We start from the raw sequence: 17,776 nt of genomic DNA, 5'->3' as shown, positions 1-17,776 counted from the left end.
AAAATAAAAGAAATAAAATCATCCCACCTCTACTAGGGGGTTGAATCAAAACGGGCTACTGAACAATTTAAAGGATGCCCCGATCTAACGACCATCTAACAGCAATCTCATTGCAATCGGAAGCTGATCATGAGATCAGATTCGGACTAATCAGCTGAAATAAGACCGGCCCTAAAAATGATCCAACCATCAAACACTAAGATACCCGAGACTGAAAACTTTGAAAGTGGCAAAAGGGTTATAACAGCATCCGATGTTTATCTAGATGAAAATCTAGAGGTGCCTAAATGAGTCAATAAAATGTATAGTAAAATAAAGGGAATAAAAATTACTCTTATAAAAGATACAATACAAAGTAAACGACGTTTCGCCTTTGGCCTTCTTCAGTAAACAAGAAAAGGAAATATGTTATATTTAATTTCATTGGTATTATAGTTAAAACATTCTAGGTTCCCTGGGACACACACACACACACACACACACACACACACACATTTTTACATGCAGTGTTCTAACTAATGCCAATGTAATATTACATATTTCCTTTTCTTGTTTACCCGAAGAAGGCCAAAGGCCGAAACGTCGTTTACTTTGTGTTGTATCTTTTATAAGAGTTATTTTTACTCCCTTTATTTTACTACACATTTTATCTAGATCATGTCAAGTCAAGTCGGTAAACATCCTCTCGCTCATATGTTTATGTTGTGTAGTAACTTAAACTTGGCACAGGTTTTCGCAGCTTCTAACTTCAGTTGGGTGGCTCCGTCTCTTTAAAGCGTCATCAACAGACGTTGAAGGTCACGTTTATCATTAATAAGCAAATGCTATATTTACCGACTTGAAATCGCATACACATGGAGCTCCTAAGGTTTTTGTCTCGATATTATCATTTTAATCCCGGAAAAAAATATAATCTGCAGTCAAAGTAAAGGGAAAATGACCTTAAAATTTTGTAAATCGGACTTCATAATTTTAATCAACGTCAGATTCTAATATGATTTGATACCGAACATGAATATATAAAAAACACTTTTAAAAAGAAAAGGAAAAGAGGAAAGAGGCGAGATATGGGGGGGGGGGTGTCAGAGAGAGAGAGAGAGAGAGAGAGAGAGAGAGAGAGAGAGAGAGAGAGAGAGAGCGAGAGAAGAGAGAGAAGAGAGAGAGAGAGAGAGAGAGAGAGAGAGAGGAAGAGAGAGGAAGAGAGAGAGAGAGAGAGATGGGATAGCCAAACAAAAATAATTGCGTGCCGCTTTTTTATTTTTTGTGAATCTTTATACAAACGTTCAAAACTATACTGGCTGCAGTTAATTCACTTCGGGTGGAAACCATTTTTGACTATGAGTTGGACAGTACAACGGGTGGCTCAATAGTGATCGCTCACGGATCAGTCATAAGATCTTCTGTGATCGTTCACGGATCAGTCATAATGTCTTCTATGGTCTATCGTTAGATCAGCTTTACATCGTCCTTTGATAATCTTTATATCGGATATAAAGGCGGGGAAACTGTAGCAAGTGGATATCTTTAAGACTTTCTGATTACCTAACAGCAAGACAGTGTAAAATTATAGTTATAAACTGACTCAGAATAGCCGTACTGAATATATAGATCCTATAATAATATTGATACTTTGATCGGTTCGACCTTCGACAATGAAATACGAAATTAAATAAGAACAGTGTCTACAAACAATCAATAAAATACACCCGTACTTGACAATCTGGCGGGCAGCCAGAAGACGTCCCCACCAAATGACACTTAGGACTCTAGGGTCATTTATATTTAGCTGAGCGAATGGCTGGGTGCAGTAACGATATTGTACTGTCATTGGCTGGGTGGACGTCAAGCGGGTAATTGTAACAATAAATTGTGCACAAATTATGTGTGTGCGTCTTCTTCACTTAATGCACACGGATATGTGTATTTCCAATTAAGCTAAAATGTTTCTTTGAACACAGAAGGGGGGCTAAACGATAACAATAAATGAAATAGAAATATGACCCATTGTCTCAATACGGTATTATGTCGAGGGAAGGGGGTGGGGGGAGGCAACAGGTGTCAAAAAGCATTTTGTAGTAAAAATGACCAGAAAATGTGAGATTTTAGCTTTTGTCACTTTAAAAAATGACAGCTATTGTCTTTAGATAAAAAAAATAAAAATAAAATAAAATAAATTAAAATTGCATATTTTTGAGGCAGTGGACCACAATTCACGTTCTCTCGTTCTCCTCTACGTCTGTGAAACCTGGAGTCCAGACAAGGAATGTCAAAACCGCCAAGATGCTTTCGAAACGTGATTGTACAGAAGATTACTAAACATCATATTATGGTCAGACAGAATTACAAACGATGAAGTTTTGCGTAGAATAAGGAAACCCATACAGTTTGTGAAAACCATCAGAAAAAGGCAAATGGGCTTTCTTGGCCATGAATGGCGACGAGGGCACATTGAAAGTCTAATACTCAGTGGCTACATAGAAGAATGCGGTGAGAGAATGTGAGGAAAGGGCCTTTTTCAGGACTCAACTTTACACCGCCAGAGAGCGTCAAGAAGAAGAAAGAAGGTGCAAAGTAGCTGTCTGAGAATGGAATATCTATTCCCCCCCCCCCCCCCCCCCCCCCCCCCCCCACCCTGCGAGCGACTAGACAAATGTGGTGTGACATGTTCACATATTTTGTTCATTTTAAAGAAACAACAACAAAGGAATGCGACATTTACTGCGATATATTTGTGACCCATCCACTCAACCCGGTATACTGTCTGAGTAATGTAGACGAAAAAAGTCGATTTTAGTCTAAAATCTGAAAATAAAGCTTCCTTTATTTATATTTTTTTTCTTCAATTTTTTAATCGAGGGCGATAGACACGGTTCCTTGAAAGTTAAGAAAATTAAAATCTCACATTTCTGGTTACCTCACCTCTACCTCTGTGCGACTTTGTGGTCTTGTGGTATTACACTCGCTTTCGGATCGGAAGGTCCTGGGTTCGAGCCTCGCGATCGGCGCATAGTTGAGTCCTTGGAAAAGGCTCTTTGCTCACATTCTCTCAACGTAATCAGGTGTAAAATGAGTACCTGGCCGTAAACAGCGTTGTCTTTGTCCGAAAACTTGTGATATATCGCCTAACAGGCGACATGTTCCGTCCTAAATGTTAAATGTTGCTGTTGAACAGTGACCCCTTGTAAAGCGCTTTGAGCACATTTAGTGGATATTGCGCTATATAAAGCTCAGTTTTTTTACCTATAAAACCCACGGCTGCCTACCTCACTACAAGAAAACGTGTAAGATTGCTTGTCAAAAAGAGTAAGATCTGGAGAAAAAGTGTACAATTTGAAAATGTAACTCTTCAGTCATCGCATTCCCAGCTGTTTCAGCAATTCTGGAAATGATTCTTGTAACAAGTAATGTGTGGGTGAAAAATGTCCACAAGCTTAAGGAAAACTTGAAAATAAACTTATGAAGCAACGCAAACAAACCACTTAAACCTATCAAGTAACAATTGTTAAAATGAATATTTCAGGAAGCAAGGAGAATACCCCATAAGAAAAATAATGAAAAACAGAATAAAAACAACTTTTTATATCAAAATGTGAAGATTTCATTCTACAACTACAATCTGGGAGAAAAAGCATACAATTTCACAAAGGTGAAAAAAAGCATACAAGTATGCTTTTTTGGCGTACAGTTAGCAGCCCAGTAAAACGACTTTATGGCATCTGGATCACCCCGACGTAATACCCTTTTGAGACGATGGGTCACATTTATATGCATGGAAAATAGTTAGACAATAGATGGGCGTTCAATGAATCGTTTAATGAAGCAATAATAAATTACAAAGGAGGCTATGACATGACAGAAATAGCGGGTTGTGTTTGTTGATGAATTGATGGGAACATTGTGACTCTCTCTCTCTCTCTCTCTCTCTCTCTCTCTCTCTCTCTCTCTCTCTCTCTCTCTCTCTCTCTCTCTCTCTCTCTCTCTCTCTCTCTCTCTCCCCTCTCTCTCTCTCGTTGTTGTTGTTGTTTCGTCATCTTCTTCATCCCGCCATAATAGCAGGTTGAGGTGATAGGTAACATTTACTTTGAAGAAGAAAAACAAATTGGTAGCTTTATTTATATGGAATATAGAGACAGTGGTCTTCATACTAACGAATGAATGCAACAAGAAAAAAAATTACGGTTATGTTAAAAGGAGACTATAGAAGGCGCGTCCTAAAAGACAACTCCACCCTTGGGTTAAGTCCACATAATATTTCAAATTAAAAAGACTTTCCTTCAATTTTGAATGGATTTGTTGATGAAAAAGAAAACCTCCCCTTTCAAAATATCAGAAAAAAATAATAATCTGAGCTGAGAAAATGGGTTCGTTGCATTTTTGAGAGGCCGTCATTTTGAGGGGACACCTCTATAGGTAGAAGTCTTATTGATTTTATTGCGGCAGACCTATTTGGCCTTAAGCATCTACATTATGTATAGTCTCATACGGGGGGAGTAGTGCACTTTTACACGCAACAAAACCAAGTGTAGAGGTAGGAGTTAGCGAGAGGAAAAGAGCCAGACAAGTGATACATACGAAAAGGGAGATAAACAGAGAGAAAGAAAGAAAGAAATAGAGAGAGAGAGAGAGAGAGAGAGAGAGAGAGAGAGAGAGAGAGAGAGAGTGTGTGTGTGTGTGTGTGAGTGTGTGTGTGTGTGGGGGGGGGGGGTCAGACTGACGGACAGTCAGAGAAATGGAAAGACAGATATTACAGATAAATGGATAGAGAAAGAGAGAGAAGGATAGGGGGGGGGGAGAAATCAGACACACACAGAGAGAGAGAGAGAGAGAGAGAGAGAGAGAGAGAGAGAGAGAGAGAGGCATCATTCATTTTTCGTTTTGTGCAACAAGCAGTGTGGTGTAATACATCGATTTCCGGTAGAGTACACACATAAAAAAGTGATACAACCGTTCAATTATTCAATTCAATTTCATTAACTTGCATGTTAATTGTTGTGGAACGAAAATAATTCCACGACCTTGTTGGAATACAAAGATTAAATTTTTTAAAATAATAATTCAACTCTTAGCAATTAAAATATCGGTGAGGTTGCTTGACATAATACAGGAAAATAGAATAGAATACGACATGTAAATGTTTAAATAAAATCATTTTCAAAAATTAAATGAAATCATACCCAGAGGAGGTCGATTTCAATGGACCCCGCTCAAAGCTGCTCAAAAATTATTTTCGAGCATTGATGGCCTAGGCACAAGTATATATAAGCTGTTCTCTCTCCTCTGCCATTTTAACCTAATTCAAAATACTATAAGCCTACTTGCAGGGCTGATAACTGAACGCAATTATCGACTTGATTTAACACTGTTGTAATGGACTCGGTTTGAGTGGGTTTATTTCCATTACAAAACTTTAAGAAAAAAAATCCAACAAAGAGACAATAACAATTTGGGTTACCAGACCTGCAAAAAAGTATGCGTCGTTACAACCCATCTGCTTTTTTTTCAATTAATAAACAGTTCATACAGCTTTCTACTGTTATAAACATATAGAATATGAAAACTATTTTGAATCCGCTGAATGCAAAGTGTTAAAAATTAACTAGAAACTAGAAAATGGAAGACACTTTGGCATCTCCCTTAAGACAACTAAATTCAAATGGGTTGATGATGACGGTAAAACAGAAAACAACAATGATTGCTCATTGACAAGAACAACGACAAAAATTAATTACGAAAGTAAATATAATATACATAAATAAATAAAAATAAACAAACAAAATAAGAAAATGAGATTAATTTAAGGAGCTTACATGACAACATATAATGCACAACATACATTTGTGTTACACTTACCACTTCCTTGGAAACGAACAAAAACAGAAATAACAATAAATAAAAATAAAAAAGCCTTTACAAAACAGTCCAAAAACTATTGAATTTCTATTTCCTACCTAATTCATGTAAAAAATAAAAAAAAAGAAAGAAAAGGGGGAAAAAAAGGGAAAAAACAAAAACAAAAACAGAAAAGGTAGTCCATGTCAGTGACTAGGTTAGCTGGGCTGGGATTTATAACTGTTTTCTGTGACTGGAAACAGTCATTTGCTTGCTACCTTCATTAGAAGATACAGGCCTGTTGCAAAAGAGGTCTGGAAAACCTAAAACAGGTCATGCAAGCCATATTCTATTGAATAGATGTTAGGGGGTGTTGGGGGTGGCTCAAATAAAATAAAGTAGTACTTCAGAGTAAATGGGCCCATGGAACCAAAGTTTATCCCTGTTTCTACAGCGTGAAACTTTGGATAGGACGCTAGTTTCGCAAAAAGACTTTCAACCAGAGAAAAATATCTCGACTGCTCTCGGGATTGATCTCGGGCAAGTGCTCTACCAACTGAACTATTATGCTCCCCTAGGATGGGGGAGAGAAAGTGGCTCAAAGACGTTTTTTTACATCTTTGCCAGGTTTTAACATGGCTTTCCCAATGGCACATTGATTGAGTCACGGAATACCAAGTTCAACTCAAGTGTGCTTTTAGTACATACTATTATGAGCTGAACAATTATAATCTTCTCTAGTTTTTCGCCGTGTAGTCATTTAGACCCCGAGTCAAGAAGAAGAAGAAGAAAAGGGATCAAAGTTTACTTCCCAAACTATATCTGTTTTCAACTATTTCGGCCTAATTCTGATCACTGAATTTAACTTGCAAGCACCAGATGGCCTTATCCTTTAGAAAAAATTCAAATAAAGAAGGTAGCTACAACAACAAAATGCAAACTGAGGAACATCAATCTCTAGTCGGCTAGGGTAATGGGTCTGTTCTATTTGATAGCCTGCCACATGTGAATTTGTGTGTGTATGTTTTAAATCCCATTTTAATGCTTTAAAAAAACCCCAAAAAACTGCCTCAATTCAAATATGAGATTTCTATTTTTTCTTTTAAGATCATAGCATAAAAATGTCTCAGAACAAATATATCACTACAGACAACCAGTAATTCTGAATTAGTTCAAACGAATTCCGATTGACCCAGAAAACATGAAAATAATGGTACAAGTGGCAGGTGGAAATATATATATATATATATATATATATATTATATATATATATATATATATATATATATATATATATATATATATATATATATATATATATATATATATATATATATATATAACTACTACTTAGTAAAGAAATAAAGTATATATAACTACAGATTAGTGACAGGTCTGAAAAAAAAAGTGTACTACTCACCTCATTTTCACTATGTTCAGCAGCGTTATGTAAAGGGCTACCCCCCAGATTATCCAATGTGATTCTGGCATTTCCTTGAGTCATCAGCCAAGATACAACATTGGGATGCCCTCTACTGGCTGCATAATGTAAGGGTGTCAAGCCATCGAAGTCTCTGTCGTTTGGATTCATCTTCTCTTCTTTTACCTACAGATTGAAAACACAAGTTTAACACTTTGATATGCTGTACTGACGTCAGATTAATAGAGTATAATCAGATATCGTGATGGAATAGATGAGTTCATAATTATCCTTTTTTCTTCCAATGTTCTATTTTCTGTTTAAAACCAAATATGACAATTGTGTGTAAAATGAAAGGTATAAACCAATTTCGGATTTTTGCCTCCAAGCATTTATACTTTTAAAAAAAAGGCCAAACAGGGACAACAAAAATAAATAAATAAAATTTTGATCCAAAAGGGAATATTTTTCTTTTGGAAATATTCTAAGGGAAGACTAGAATAATCCAGTGGTCAATGGAGTGTAATAGAGCATAGCGATTTTCATGATGCCAAATAGTCCAGTGGGGTAGGGGTGGTGGGTAACAGTTAAATTAAAAAGCTCGCAGTTCTGTCCACTGAAACAATTACAACAAACACACAAACTTATGAGTATACTTAAACGTGTTTATAGCAAAATATTAGTTGAGTGAGAACTAATGTCATCTCTAGTGGTCTAAAAACATAACTAATGAGTGTCGTCAACTTCATTCGTTCGATACAAAGGTGGCTTTTACAAGAGAAGGTGCAGAAATAGATGAGGTAAAAACACACATTTTTTTCCCCTGAGGAAATTCATGTCCAAATAAAAAGGCAGAAGTCCCAACATTTTTTTTTAAACAACAAAAAAACCCCACAGAATATCCATCTGAATGTCCTACAAAATACATCGACAAAGTTTCAACAGATATCAATGATATAAAAATAAAGTCTGCCATTATAATATGAAAAGATAAATTCAAATAAACAGTAATATAATTACCATCCCAAGCAACTGCATTACCCCATGAAATATTATAACTGGCTAAATAGGGAGAAATGGTGCTTAAAACACCCAATTAGATGACAACCTACTTTGTAACTATGAAAAGATAAAAATAAAAATACATATTGGAAGGAAAAAAATTCAGGCAATAGAAAGCTATATAAAAAAATAGCAAAATTTACGGAAATTTATGATACCAAGTCTTGGGAAAGGAAATTTAAAAAAGACTATACAATGATTGTAGGAGAATATGAGCATGTGCTGATGTCATCTTGCTCATAAAGATGCAAATTATGAACTTCGACAATGTACATTGCATGATTGGCAAAGAAGTGCCAAATGGCCTCACATTGCCTTATTTAAGACAAGTCTTTAATTTATAGATTCACTCTGAAGCTGAAAAAGATGACTTGCGCTAGATCAAGATCAGCAAATGAGCGGAAATAAAGAAGACAAAGATTGGTACAAAAATATGAAAAGAGATCAGAAGCAACGATTTTCATAATTATAATTTAAAAAACACAAAAACAACAATAAGAAACTTGAGCTTTCGTATAGAACAATAGCAACAACAATATTTAACATGTAGTACCATGACTGTTTGTAAGGTTCTATTACAATCTTATTATTCACTGTGAACTGGCCTGGGATTCATTTTACACTTGAGTATGGTAGGAAAATATAAGTAAAGAGTCTTCTCTAAGGACTCAAAGCTGGGACCTACCCCCCTGCCCCCTTAAATGTGAGTGTCATACCACATGCCCACAGAGTCGTCATTTGGTTTTTAAAGTCTAAACCAGTCAAATTACAACAACATCCAAAAGAAGAAAGAAAAAAGCATGAAGTGAAAGTGAGATACCTGAAGCCTTTGCCATTAATACCAATAATATTGAATAGACAGAGATCAAAAGAGAAAAGGAATCTGTTTCAATGACGACTCAAAAAGAAATAAATATGTAAGTTATTTCCCTCGGAGTATCATCCTTTTTCTAAATCGATCTGAATACTGTAGACTATATTGATTTCTCACAGTAAATGTTGCTTGCCTAAGAAAAAGGCCTATCCAAAACGTTGAGGAATGCTTCATTTGAAATCTGTCTGTTTTACTGTATGCTTATAATTAAAATGACATTGAGATATCCTGCATATAGTCATGTATTGTTCAAGACATACAATAACATCATTTAAGGTTAACAGTTCTGTCAATGTTCTCACTAATTGCTTTAGTATCTACTTGACATTTACGAAATAAGTGATGGCTACAAATTGTTATGATTATACAATTTACTAATACACACAAAATATACAGGTTCTTTTTTATCTTCATTATCATACGATTTCAAAAATTGGATCAGATCAGAAATTGTAAGATAACAATATTCCATTTGATGAGAAATAGAGGGTTGTTTTTTTTTGTTAGCTTGATTCAATTGAAATCTAACAGCACCACATTGCGGTGGATAAGTTTCTTGTATAAAGAGGAAATGTAGTGTAAATGTCCTTTTCATGGTACAAAAACAGTGATGATAAACTGCAAGTTCATCTCCTGAAAGGTTCACAAGGATTATAACTGATTAAACAGAAAACATTTTAATTTTACTTACAAGCCATTTGACAACATCAAGATGACCCATTTGAGCAGCAGCATGAAGACACGACATTCCATCATAAGCCTTGATTTTGGAGGCACCGTTGTGCTCTATTAAGTACTTCAGAACTTCTAGATGACCTTCTTGACAAGCTAAGTAGACTGCTGTGGTACCGTTGTTCATTTGCATGTTAATGTGTCTAAGGATGACAAAATAAGAGAGAGAAAAATCATGGCAGGAATATTTAATGATCATGACTTTTCACTAAAGCCAATTAAGCAAACATACGATGTCAGCTGTAATCACCATCACCTAAGACGCCAAAATAATCTGTTCACTATATTACTTTAGCCTTTAAAAAAAAAATTGGAAAATTATTATAAGAGAAGAATGTTTAAAACATTTTAAGCAAAAGATATCAAAGATGGGATTGATTAAAAAAAAAAAAAAAGAAAAATCAGTAAACATTCACACTAGAACCACACGATAAAAATCCATTTATAAAGCAAACCAGTAACAAGCATATATATTCATATGACATAGAATATATCCTTTAGGTACTGAAAGAAATCCTTTTCATCTAACATGAGAGCAAGAGCATCAAAAGAAGTGAGTAAATTTCAAACACACATACAATCACACACATACATACAAACTGACCGCAACCCAAATCCGGGCTTTCAATATTTCAATATTCCCGATTACATAGGGGGAAGAAATGGGTGAGAAGAGTAGTATTTTGAATGTGAATGAGTAAACTCAGTCTAGAGTGAGAAAAGTAAACTGTAGTATACAAACTGGCCTATGTATAATACACGAAAGGTGCATGTTGGACTTTATATCTGTTTTACAAATTATCAGGGTAGATGGAAGCAAAAACCCAACTTATAAGCTTATGTATGATTGAGCATAATTAATAACATACCTTGGATTTTCTTGCACCAAAATCTTGACACAATTTAGATCAGCACCTACAACGGCAAAGTGTAAAGGAAGGGCTCCCCCAGCAGTTCTGATTGACACATCGCTTTCTGCCTCATCTATCAACCACTGAAAATGAACAAAAATGTACATCACCAATTGAATGACCTTTTTAAATAATATTTGTAAATTCCATCAATTCATAAAAAATGCATCAAAACAAATATTGTCAGCATAAATTAAGGAATTAAGAATTTAAGGGAATTTGAGAATATATTTATATTTGCAAACCTATAAGATTGATATGAAATAGAAAAAAGAATGAAATGTAGATAATCTTTGTAATCATTTTTTACATGTTAAGTTTAGAGTAAATTATACAACTTGTGACAATTTCATCAGCTTATTTTACAAAGATAAATTCGACTGACTTCCAACCAGGCAATCTGTTTGTTAAAAAAAATGGCCTTCTCTTAACATAGAAACAATAGAATTAGACATATGAAACAACTATGGATACTAATTTTATGTCAAAAAAAGACATTATTTTCAACAGTAAAGGCAAAGGACAAGGTTGTGTTGGTTGAAAAAAAGGGATTTATACAAAAAAGCCATCTACAATATGAAGTCTTTAATATTTCGTCAATAAATCGTAACAAATTAAACATTTTATCATGGCAAAGCTGCATTTTTTTAAAATCTCCAAAATCACATCACAGGGTTGCATCATGGCCTATAATTCGTCTTGAATGCATTAGATTTTCAGTGGAAGCAAACCAGCACAATATATAATAGTAAATTGTGTATAAGACAGTGGCAGAAAAAAGGACAGAAATTGAGATATGATATAAATTCTTATCACATGGGATAGTTATAGCAAAGGATCAACGAGTGACTCAATTCATTCAGAGAAAGTGTTACCCATGTCTCCAAATCTTAATAAGAAAGCTACTAAGCTTGATAACTTGTGTATATGAAATAACATGCAAAAGGAAAAATAGGTATAAAGCAGCTCCAATGTTAAACATAAATAAATGAATAAAACTTCAGAAATAAAAAAAAGGATTATGAACATTGATGGGAGAAAATGAAATTTAATCAAAGTCATTAATATGGTAGAAATAAAATGAATAAAAATAATATTTAGTAGAGGACACAACCAGTATCCGTACAGCTCATCCTCTGGATAGCGACAACCCCGGGATAGCGACATTAACCTCTGGTCCCTATTTTTTTTGCTATATGTGATAAGTAATAAAAAACTCCAACTAGCAACATACATTTTAGTAAAACTCCTGTTTAGTGACATCGTCATAGCAACAAACAATATTCCTGGCCATCGTCATTTCGTACTCTTAACCATTAAAAAGCGCTTTTTTCCCTCCCTATGAGATTGCTTTGTTACCGACCAATCAGGACTACACTGCGTGGAATCAGCACCAATTCATGTGGAACCACAGCAAAAGAAGATAATCAGTGGATGGAACTCTCAAGGGTCCCTTAACCTTCCCTGTTTAACTACCTGAGGTCAGTGGAGGTTAACTGATATTAGGCAATGCTGTGTCCAATGGAGGCATTTATGGATATTTATGGTCTTATAATACATGTTGAAAAGGCTGGGAATGCCTCCTTCACTTTATTATTTTCATTTTAAAAATCTATTGTTTTTCTAAACATCAGTCCAAATTTGAAAATATTGTGGTTAATACCTAGTTGTTTTATTTTTGTTCTTGTTGTTGTTGTTTATTTCTGATTTTTTTTTACTATCATAAGATGTAGATCTGCTCATTTTAAGTGCTTGTTAATTTTGGTGCACTTAGACAAAAATTTTGGTATTCAATACGTATTAAAAGTTTATGTGAGCATCTGTGTTCTTGTGCGGTATTATCATATTGGTACTTAATAATAATAATAATAATAAATGGCATTTATATAGCGCTTTACCCCGTTGTCACAGGCTCTAAGCGCTTTACAGTGATATAAAACAAAACATATTACAGTGAGACAAGTGTGAAGGAAACGTGATACGAATTCAATTTAACAACAACAAAATATGAAAATAATATTGCAACATTATGACGTAAAAAGATAAAACTTTAAGCGAGATTTGAACGTTGTCAACAAATCCGAGCATCTCACGTGTGATGGGAGAGAGTTCCAAAAATGGGGGGCCGAAAATTGAAAAGACTGTTCACCTATTTTACGGAATGGCTCAGGTTTGACAAGGATTGATTGGTCATTGCTTGACCTCAAGTTTCTATTGGGGACATATATGTTTAGAAGGTCTTTAATATAGGAGGGACTGTTCGTGCTCAGGGATTTGTAGACAACAGTACAAATCTTATAGGCAACTCTTTTTTCCACAGGAAGCCAATGTAACTCACGGAGAAGAAGAGTTGCTGACGGGTATTTTTTGTTATTGCGTACAATGAGCCTGGCTGCGTTATTTTGAGCAACCTGAAGTTTGCTAATTTTGTCTTTAGCTAAATTCGCCCAAAGGGAGTTACAATAGTCCAATTTAGATAAAACCAGGGAATTAATTAAAAGTTCTGCTATATGCTTCGGTATTAAATTACGAATTTTGCTTATTTTTTTCATTTCTATGTACATAGATTGTATGGTGTTATTCACGTGGCTTGTCATGGAAAGATCTTTATCAATGATGACGCCGAGGTTTTTTGCTTTATTTGAAAATTCTATTGTGCTATTTCCGAGAGTAATAGGTAATTTATTTGCCTGTTTAAGGATACTCGGCCTTCCACACATTAAAATCTCAGTTTTACTATTATTTAATTGTAACTTATTGTGGTACACCCAAGATTTAATCTCATTAAAACAGCTCGTAATTCGTTGTATTAAGAACTGTAAATTACTAAGGGGTGCTGAATCATATATTTGCGTATCATCTGCATAAAAATGATAACTCAGATTGAATCTGGATATCACACTAGAAAGGGGCTGCATATATACAGTAAAAAGGACAGGGCCAAGAACAGAGCCTTGTGGCACTCCAAAATTTAGTAAAACTTGTTCTGACTGAACACCATTCACCACGACAGTCTGCCATCGATCCTGTAAATATGATGTAAACCATTTAAGGGCAATTCCTTTTATGCCGAACGTATTTTCTAGTCTTCTTAACAAAATGTCATGGTCAATGGTGTCAAAGGCAGCTGAAAGATCTAAAAGTCATAATACATTGATATTGTTAGCATCAGCATTACATAACAAGTCATTAAAGATTTTAAGAAGCGCCGTTTCAGTATTGTGTTGATGTTTGTAGGCTGACTGAAAGGGTTGGTCCAAACTGTTGTTCTTAAGATGAGATGTTAATTGAGTAAGAACTCATCATCATCATCATCTAGTCAGCTGATCCTGCGTAGGACGTTGCTTCCCGAACTTTCTTGCGAAACAGATTACGGTTTTCCGCCAGTCTACTTGCTTGAGTTGCTGTCATTCCCAGCCATTCACATATATCTTGTTCCCAGCTTCTTGTTGGTCTACCTCTTCCTCTCTTGCCGTCTACCCTTGTCTGCAGAATGTGCTTTTCTAATGATTCGTGGCGAGTCGTGTGGCCAAAATAGTTTAGTTTCAATTCCTTTACAGTTTGAAGAAGAATTGGTGATTTTATTCCGATCCTTCTCAGGACTTCTTTGTTTGTTTGTTTTTCAGTCCATGATATTCTGAGTATTTTTCTGTAGCATGCCATTTCAAAAGCTGTGATCTTTGTGCTATCTGCTTTGCTGATAGTCCATGCTTCGCATCCATATGTTGCAGTTGGGAAAACAACACTTTTGAGGATTTTGATTTTTGTTTGAATGCACTGCCCTTTCCAGATATTATTCATCTTTTCTAGCTTTGATCTTGCCATTGCTAGTCTCCTCCTGATCTCTGGGGCCGATTTCCCGTTGTACTCAATCCTGGCTCCAAGATATTCAAAATTCTTTACTCTTTCTATTTCTTCTCCATTGATTTTTATGATGGCATCTGTTTTGCATTTGTCAGTATTCATGATTTTGGTTTTCTTTATATTCAGCTTAAGGCCTTTGGTCTCGCTATGTTCCTTTACAGATGTTATTAGATTCTCTAGTCCCCCCGGTGTTGTGGACAATAGTGCAGTGTCGTCTGCGTACCTCAGATCTTTTATGGGTAAGAACTACCTTCTCCAAAAGTTTTGACAAAAAAGGTAAATTTGATACAGGGCGATAATTGTTTAATATATTGTGGTCCAGTGATGGTTTCTTCAGAAGTGGTTTGACAAGGGCACTTTTAAAGCACGATGGAACTTCGCCAGTCAGTATGGATGTATTTATGATTGATGTAATGGATGGTAATAATGACTTGACTTTCTTGATTTATTTTTTGTTTTGTTACAAAGCGTTCGAGCACTGATTACGGTCAAAACAATGACACTACATATTGGAGAGTGAAAGCGTAACTGGTATACCATTTGTAAACAGGAGAAATAGACATTCTAACGTCGTTAGGATGTGTCTTCTCTCATCACTGGTCCGTGCATTGCACTTATGTATTCAGGGTCTCACCACGCCACCTTTTTCCGCCATCTTGAAAACCCCAAAAATAACGACACCCCTGGATAATGGCATACTTTTCCTGCCCTGAGCAATCCAGGGATTGCACAAAATCTTCAACTGTTGATGAATCAGAAATAAATGAAAAAAAAAAAGAGAAAAAAATATGAAATCACACTTACTTCAACAGTCAAGATGTGTCCATATCTTGCTGCCAAATGTAAACCTGTTATACCAGCTCCATCTTGATCATCAACTTTTAAGTCTGTATTAGTTAAAATCCATTTGATAATAGCTGTATTTCCCTTTGCTGCCGCATCATGCAGAGCTGAAGCACCAGTTTTTGATCGTGAGAAAACAGAAAACCCATGCTCCTTGATGAGAAACTCAAGAACAGTAACGCTTCCACCCCTGGCAGCGTAGTGAATGCAACATGCTCCATTTCTGTCAGTTAACTTTTCACTCAAGTTTTCTAATCCTCTCAGGGCAGAAATATCTCCAACTTTTGATGCATCCAAAACATTGAAACCAATCATTCTGAGGATTTTTACGTAATATTCAAAACCAAATGATTATTAATTTAAAGAATTTTGTATTTTAAAACCAGAAAAAAAAACCCAACAATATATCAATAATATCATCTTTTAATAATAAAGTCATTGTGACGAAAAGGTACAGTCATAAATTAGGCCTAACTGCCATATGGTCCATGGAGCCTCAGTTAATCCCAATTTCTAAGCATTAAACTGAGGATAGCAATTGCTTGCAACACTTTCGATCAGCAAAGTACTTATTGTCAGACCTAGATGTCACAGATTCAGCTACCAAATCACTGCCGGGTGGATGGGGCGGGGTAAAATATCCACGCCCTTTGTGTGTAAAGCAAGTGCTCTACAAACTGATCTACTAGGACCCCCAACCAAATTAGGTCTGTGGGTTTGAGCCCCCATTTGACACTTAAACGACCTCGGGGCAGGGAGGCCTTCCGAAAGCTCCTCGTGCTAAGGGAAACAACCCAAATATTCCCTCAATCTAGTCCTTTTAACCAACCCTAACAGGAAAAACAAACACCCAAGAACCTTTACTAAGATCTATACCTAACCCTGATAGAAAAAAATCGTCCAACCTCGAGTTAATAGAAATACAACCTCTATGACTGCTTTGCACCTACCTTTCAATACTTCAAAAAACAAATGGCGGCGGATAACCAAATCAATGGTCATATTAGGAAATTTTAAACTTTCACTAATCTATCAAGCTTTTTTCTAGAGTTTTTTTTTTCATGCTATATTTAAACAAATTGAATAAATAAACGCCTGACAAAAGACCCACGGTGAAAATACTAATTGAAAGAGATGCTAGACCAAGGAGCTTTCAGAAAGCCTCCCTCTGGGAATACATTTTGTATAATCTTATCTGTACACCAAGCAAAAATTGGGTTACTGGTTCTGGTAGATCTGGTGGAAAGTACTTTGCAATTAATAGTAATAGTACTTTAATATCGCAGTCTATACAAAGACAAAAAATCACGATCAAGTGTTACCGCTGTTTACCGCTACGTGACAATAACCAGCTCTTATCCAGCTTCATGAAGAATACTAAAGTATTACAATTAGTTAAAACAGTCAAACATATATAACTTTAACTAGATCTCTAGTAGACTAAGAGAGTCACTGACCGTATCAGTATTTAGTATCAGTATCAGGTTATTATCATCAGAAAAAAAAGTATTGAAAAAATAATATTTCGCCCATCTAGACAGATCGATGAAAATTGTGATGATGAAAAGGCCTCTTACATCTAGCATTGACATTTTGAAAAATTTCTATAAAAATGTTTAAGTTAAAGAAATACGTCAATTCTTAATCTCGATCCTTAGCCTTAAGTCGACTTTCAATTTATTGGAAAATCTCCAGCAACATCATTTATTATCATTTATTGACATTATGTTTTTTGTTTTTAGTGAACTGTAGTGGTGTATATGTCCAACTCATTAGATTTGTAATTGACTATGCAATATGTTATAAAGACAGTGAATGGCCCTCTCCACGACACGATCCACTAAACGGGCAAGATTGACACTGACCACTGACAGTGACAGTGAAGTGTCATTTTCGTCAACTCCACTGTCATTGAAATTGAATCACAAGTATCTTTTTTATTGATTGTTTGTTGAGATTTCATTAAATGATTTTTTTTTTCAAAATTATCTTGGTCATAAACAAACTGGATAGAAATGCATCAAACTATTGATTTACCTTTCTCTTCTATCAATCAATGCAAATGGTCTGCAGTTCCACACCCTAAACTCTACAAAACGCAATGTTTACAAATTTTATGTTGTCAGTCGCTGATCCGCACTCGGCGACTTTCGGAGACCGTCCATAAGCAGCAGGTCTCTGATTGGTTAATGACAAGGAACTCTTTAACCTCAAGAGGAAAGCACACAATGAAACTGGTTA

The 17,776-nt window shown here is 35.5% G+C and overlaps 1 protein-coding gene across 1 annotated transcript in view; it reads right to left on the bottom strand.

The window, feature by feature from the left end:
• LOC144970265 (uncharacterized) overlaps nt 1-17,715 on the bottom strand; it is a 59,181-nt gene extending 41,466 nt beyond the window's left edge. Inside the window, exons 1-5 of the mRNA XM_078909718.1 lie at nt 17,573-17,715; nt 15,497-15,851; nt 10,787-10,911; nt 9,877-10,060; nt 7,250-7,435 (exon numbers count right to left, since the gene is read on the bottom strand). Of these exons, the coding sequence (XP_078765844.1) occupies nt 7,250-7,435; nt 9,877-10,060; nt 10,787-10,911; nt 15,497-15,850 (849 nt within the window). The 5' untranslated portion in view covers nt 15,851; nt 17,573-17,715. The remainder of the gene's footprint in view (nt 1-7,249; nt 7,436-9,876; nt 10,061-10,786; nt 10,912-15,496; nt 15,852-17,572) is intronic.
• Between the last annotated feature and the right edge of the window lie 61 nt (nt 17,716-17,776).

The sequence above is a fragment of the Berghia stephanieae genome, chromosome 4 (assembly GCF_034508935.2).
Source record: "Berghia stephanieae isolate SIO BIC M18660-M18661 chromosome 4, UCSD_Bste_1.3, whole genome shotgun sequence".
Lineage (NCBI taxonomy): Eukaryota > Metazoa > Mollusca > Gastropoda > Nudibranchia > Aeolidiidae > Berghia > Berghia stephanieae.
This window is presented reverse-complemented; position numbering and strand designations above follow the sequence as displayed.